Below are 5,900 nucleotides of genomic sequence, written 5' to 3' on the forward strand. Positions count from 1 at the left end.
AAAAGGTAAATGATTTACATAACTGAATTTTAAACTTTGTTATGCTTCTGAACAGTTCTGCAAAAACAAAGAATTAGTATATCCCGACTACCATGGTTCCTTCAACCAAAAGAAGTCTTAGAGGCTCTTTGAGTCCCATTCTGCAACTGTGTCCATGCCCAAGATGGTCTCAAATGGCCTGAAAAAAAAAAAAAAAAAAGAAGGAAAATACACTGTAGCACCTATGGAAAAAGTTGTCAGGAGATTAGGACTCAAAATATCTGTCTTTACTGAGAGTGGAAACCACAGGAAGAGGAAAAAATAGCAAAGATCTTTATTTAAGTTTAGTGGAACTGTTCATTGGTATTTCAGAAAAAAACATTCAACAGAAAAAGCAGTGGAAGAAGCCACCCACCCCGCCTCGGAGATCAAGGTAGATGAGTATAAAGTGATTTCGAGGGGAGGCAAACTTTCCCCGAGTATCAATCCTGGGCCTGTGATCAGTTCCTGAGCTGCCGCATGCCGAGGCGCGGCGTGTGCAAAGGAGCAGCACCTGCTGGAGATGGCTCGTTGGATTAGGCACACGGTGTTTGAGAAACGCGGGCCATGGGCGGAGGGGTTACGGCCGCCGCAGGGCGCTATTTGCAGAGCCCCTCTAGCCGCTCCAGCGTGCCCTTCATGTCACGGATGCGCCTGGCCAAGGCCGGCACGGGCTGCATAGCCAAGTCCAGCTCCTCGCACCGCGCCACCAGCGTGTACATGGCTCGGATGCTGGTGTCCACGGCCTCGCCCAGGCTCTCCACGCCGTCGCGGTAGGTCTGGATGCAGCCCACGCTCAGGGCGGTCAGGGCCTGCAGGCCGCAGTGCACGCTTCGCAGCAGCTCATCCACCTGCGCGGCCACCTGGCCGGCCAGCGCCACCAGCTCCCGCAGCGCCGCGGGGTCTACGGGGGGGATGGGGCTGGTGGCGGGCACGCTGAGCTGGATCTTCCGCTGCAAGTTGCTGGCTACGAAGTGGGTGAGGAGGCCCTGGCGGCGCACGCTGCCCTCCAGCTCCAGCGCGCTGGCGATGGTGGCTCTACGACCCCCCGGCTGCCGCGCTCCCGCGCCGGCCGCTCCGCCCTCCAGGCTCAGCGCCTCCAAGCTCCGCTCGGCTCCGAGTCGCTCCTGCTCCCCAGGTCCCTCTGCTTCCGCGGGAGGAACACGGCGCCCCTCCGCCATAACTGCCGCCGTGCCGCTTCCTCCTCCCCCCACGGCGCCCGCTAGGACCTGTAACGAGAAGGCGCGCGTCGCCCCAATGATTATGCCTCTCTTGATTGGCTACAGTGTAGGAAAGGGGCGGAATCCATTCTGTTTATATCCCATCCGATTGGCAGATGCTTACCAAAAGAGGACGTGACTCGTTCTGCTTATCGGTTTCCGGATTGGCCTATTCTGAGGGCAGGGGGCGGGCCGCGTTGTGTTTGTCTCTCTTCTGATTGGAGGCGATATGAAGAGGGCGCGCCCTGTAGTGTTTGTGTCTTTCTGGATTGGCCGGGGCGGGCCTATTACGGCTTCAGTCTCTTCGGATTGGTCATTGCCAGAGAGAGGCGTGTCACTCGCTGTGCCCGGCTGTGTTGATTGGTGCGGCGGCGGAAGAGGGCGTGTGCCTCTCGAGTAACAACAGTGGGGCGCTGCTCGCCGTTCCTCTCACTCCCCCGCCATGTTCTCTTAGCAGCGGATCTGGGATTTCACCACCATCGAAGCCTACAAAGTCTCTGCGGCCACTTCCCAGCGCCCTCTCCTCTCCCACTGCGCAGCTCCGAACCCCCGACTCCCGCCATGGTTACCACCACAGCGCCGCCACCCTTCCTGGCCCGGCTCCCGGCAGGCACCGAGGACTCCCGGCGGCTACCCCCCAGCCTCTTCCAGCGCCTCATGCGGGGGGACAACAGCTGCGAGAACCAGCCCAGCTGCTGCCTGGCGGGGACGGGGGGCAGCGCGCGGCCGGCGCTGAAGCGAGTGAGGCGAAGAAAGGGAAAGATCCGGCCCAGCCCTTCGGGGCTGCTACCGAGCCGCTACCAGCAGTACCAACAACACCGCGCTGGCCTGGGCAGAAAGGCCCCGCTGGGAGCCCCCGGCGCGGGAGACGTTCACACGCTCCCAGCGCCAGCTGTTCCCACCGCACCGGCCGAGGAGCCCCCCACATCGGCCCCTCCGAGACCGGCGCCCAGCAAGCCCCTCAGGAAGGAGGTATGGGGAGGGTTCGGGGTTCGTGCTGCGGGGAGCGGTTTCGCTTCTCGCCCTGTTTCGGGCGGTGGGGGGAGGGGAAGTTTCCGTTACGCTCCCTCTCCCTCGGGGCAGGGGAGAGGTGCCGCTTGCGCTGATTGGTTCTGGGAATCCACCAATGGGGTTGGCGGCTGCGCCCAGCAACAGCCGGATTTAGCCTGGTGGCCGCGCGCCCGGGGGTGACGTGTGCGGAGTGCAGCGCCCCATGGAGGCGCCCGGCTGCCACGGTCACTACAGCCGCGCCCCCGCCGGGATGGGGGGGGGGGCGCTCGGCTCCTGCGCTGGACGTAGGGTGACCAGATGTCCCGATTTTATAGGGACAGTCCTGATTTGGGGTTTTTTTTTTTATATACACCTATTATCTCCCCCCCCGTCCCGATTTTTCTCACTTGACATCTGGTCACCCTAGCTGGACGGGGTCCGGGCTGGGGCGAGGGCGAATCCCCCCAGAAGCGCTCTGGGCTCCCGGGGACTCCTTCACCCCGTCCAGCTCCGGGAGTGGGAGGGAGTGACAGAGAACGGTAGGGCGATAAGAGGACATCGCTTCTCCTGGCTGAGCGACCGGACGGCACGTCCCCCCGCGCCTGCTCTTTGGCGGCCGAGTCGTGCATTATTTGAATGTCTGTCTCTGTCTCTGCAGCTCTTGAAGAACAAGATGGGCAAGTCTGAGAAGGCTCCCACTCCCTACTGCCAGCCTGTTCACAGCTTACATCTCGGTGAACAGCCCAAGAGTAACAAACAGAAGAGCAAATGTAACATGCCACTCACAAAGATCGCATCTGTGAAAAAAGATGAAAGTAACTTTTGGCAACTTTCTGTGTCACCTGAGACAATTGAAAAGCAGGAGAAAATGCCGCTTAATAACACTGAGGACTTCAGAAACATAAAATCAAAGAAACCTGGTTCTCCAACTGAAGCAAACCAAAAAGAAAATTATGCTGGCGCAAAGTTTAGTGACCCGCCATCTCCTAGTGTCCTTCCAAAGCCTCCCAGTCACTGGGTGGGATGCACTGTTGAATATTCTGACCAAAATAAGGAGCTGATGGCAGTCCATTTAAAAACTCTCCTAAAAGTTCAAGCATAACTCGAGATTTATGGGTAGTTACAAAGAGGACTCCATCCAGGAAATTGAAACTTGCCTTGTTGCAACATGAAGTATAAAAGGACTGTCAAGTCTTATAATCACAAACTTTTGTATTATATTTTTTATGGCTGTGTAAATAATGTACATCATGTAATATGTGTATATTCTTGTTCATACTTTGAGAGGTACATTTTAGTTTTGTTATGAAAGGATGTATTTTGCACTGCCCAAATGGTAGGTGTTTTGTATATAAAATATGGACAGCTTTAAATGTGTGCTTGACACTTGGAAAGACTTGACTAATTTGCACGAGGTAATGACATTTTGAAAGGAGAAAACCGCTCTTTAATCTCAAGATTCAGATTCAACTGTGAACAGCTTAATACACTACTGAAAAGTTTTGCAATCTGTGGCACAATCCATTGTAAACATGGAGTTTTCATCCAGATGTGAATTGTTGCTCTCTGCTCTGGCAATAATATCTGGAATTCTTGTTCATCCCTTTTACCAAGCTAATTTTGGAATTTGAGTAAAGAATCTAACCCATCAACATGAGCACTGCTTACTTCCTAAAAAGGAGGAGTAGAGCTTTTTTGCCATAACTACAATTGGTTACTAAAAAAATAAATAAATAAAAATAATTTGGCCTCCCCTTAAGCATGTCTGTCTCTTGTGTGAATATATTATAGACCTAGAGGTTTTTCAGTTTTCATTAGTTTTTAAATAACATTTCAAGCTCTTGACAGCCCTTGTGCCAGGTACTTATTTATGCCAAATTAAACCTTTGTCACAACGATTAATTTGAAGTTTTGAAGGATGTGGTTTTAAAACTTCCTTCAGTTAAGTTTGACAGTTTGACTTTAACAGCTGTGACTTAGCCTAAGAAGATTTCTTTAGGACTCCACTAAAAATGTCCCTAGAGCCACAACTACGTTTTGAGATCAGCCAGTTTTCATCCATTTAAGAAATCAATGAAGCACTTTAAAATCTGAATGTCCTGGGATACTAAACCAGCCACCTTAGAGAAATCTGTCAGTTACCTTTGTCAACCAAACTTTTAATCTCATCCAAAAGTGCTACGAAGTTTGACAAATGATTTTCCATAAATCCATGTTCATTGCCATTAATTATGCTGCCATCTGTTAATTCTTTACTAATTGTATTCTTCATCAGCCTTTTCATGATTTTACATGACACCAGTGTCAAACTATCTGGCTTTGTCCACCATCTACATGTTTTTGACTAGATATACTATTAGCTCCCCCACCCCTCCATCCTCTGGAACGTTTGTACCCTCGGGTGTATTTAAAAAAAAAAAAAATCAGACATAGCTATGCTTGCAAAACTCCCAGCATAGACACAGCTCTGCCTTTTCTGTCAGCATAGCTAATATCCTTCAGGGAGCTAGTGTTACTATGCTTCCAGAAAAACTGCATAAGCTGCACTACACTAGGGAGCTCTGATGGTATAGTTACACTGGCAAAGCATTTGTAGTGTAGACAAGGCCTTAGAGCAGGGGTGGCTAAACTACAGCCTGCAGGCCAGATACACCCCTCAGGGCTTTGGATCTCGCCTGCAGGATTGCCACCCGTGGTACCAAAGGCCCTGCTCTGGGAAGAGGCTGGCACCATGTACCGGGGGGAGGGGGTAGAGGGCGGGGCCAATGGGAGCTTCAGGGGAGGTACCCACAGGCAAGGGCAGTGCGCTCTGCCCCCCCCCCTCCCAGGGGGCCACAGGGATGTGGTGCCAGCCACTTCCTGGAGCGGTGCAGGGCCAGGGCCGGGAGGCAGGCAGAGAGCCTGACCTGGCCCTGGTGCGTGCCACTGCCACCCTTGAGCCACTGCAGGTAACTGGCGCCTGACCGGAGCCTGCACCCTGAAACCCTCCTACACTCCACACCCCAACTCCCTGCCCTAAGCCCCCTCCTGCACCCCACACCCATGCCCTGAGCCCTCTGCCAGCATCCCAACCCCTTGCTGCACCCCACACCCCTTCTGAACCCCAACCCCCTGCCCTGAGCCCCCTGCTGCACCTTGCACCCCTTCTGCATCCCAACCCCATACCCTGAGCCTCCTTCCCACACTCTGCACCCCTCCCTGCACCACTGCCCTGAGCCTCCCCCCACACTGTGCACCCCTCCTGTACCCCAACCTCATACCCTGAGCCTCCTTCCCGCACTCCGCACCCCTCCCTGCACTACTGCCCTGAGCCGCCTCTGTGCACCCCCTCCTGCACCCCAACCCCCTTCCCTGAGCCCCCTCATAAACCCTGCACCCCTCCTCTGCCCCAACCCCTTGCCCTGACCCCCTTCCTGCACACCACACCCCCTCCCGCACTCCCTCCCGCACCCCAACCCCCTGCCCCCGCCCTACATTCATCGCCCTGCATGCAATTTCCCCACCCAGATGTGGCCCTTGGGCCAAAAAGTTTGCCCACCCCACTGTAGAGATTAGTGAACAGTATCAGGCCACTGAGGACAGTTCATGATTCATATCTCTAGAGGCTTGTCGCAGGGCAAGTGTGCCCCATCCCTGTTGGGGCAGGGTGGGGTAATTACTTCCCTGTGGTCA

The 5,900-nt window shown here is 54.3% G+C and overlaps 2 protein-coding genes across 2 annotated transcripts; one reads left to right on the forward strand and one right to left on the reverse strand.

Moving 5' to 3' along the window:
• Positions 1-289: 289 nt before the first annotated feature.
• LOC102938330 (Putative protein C17orf59 like protein) lies at positions 290-1,199 on the reverse strand. Its single transcript, XM_043542651.1, has one exon. It carries the CDS (start codon positions 1,197-1,199, stop codon positions 618-620), a length of 582 nt encoding a protein of 193 aa, XP_043398586.1. The 3' UTR covers positions 290-617.
• Positions 1,200-1,799: 600 nt separating this feature from the next.
• Positions 1,800-3,987, forward strand: PNRC1 (proline rich nuclear receptor coactivator 1). The gene is made up of 2 exons (XM_027825475.3): positions 1,800-2,210; positions 2,887-3,987. Exons 1-2 carry the CDS (start codon positions 1,800-1,802, stop codon positions 3,328-3,330), a joined length of 855 nt encoding a protein of 284 aa, XP_027681276.2. The 3' UTR covers positions 3,331-3,987.
• The last annotated feature ends 1,913 nt before the right edge of the window (positions 3,988-5,900 follow it).

This window comes from Chelonia mydas, chromosome 3, assembly GCF_015237465.2.
Source record: "Chelonia mydas isolate rCheMyd1 chromosome 3, rCheMyd1.pri.v2, whole genome shotgun sequence".
Taxonomy (NCBI): Eukaryota; Metazoa; Chordata; order Testudines; family Cheloniidae; genus Chelonia; species Chelonia mydas.

What these genes read in the sequence shown, in the direction of transcription:
- PNRC1 (XM_027825475.3), top strand. Translation starts at nt 1,800, where the DNA reads ATGGTTACCACCACAGCGCCGCCACCCTTCCTGGCCCGGCTCCCGGCA. An exon ending in GCAAGCCCCTCAGGAAGGAG is followed by an intron (nt 2,211 to 2,886) that starts GTATGGGGAGGG and finishes CTGTCTCTGCAG; the next exon opens with CTCTTGAAGAACAAGATGGG.
- LOC102938330 (XM_043542651.1), bottom strand. Translation starts at nt 1,199, where the DNA reads ATGGCGGAGGGGCGCCGTGTTCCTCCCGCGGAAGCAGAGGGACCTGGG.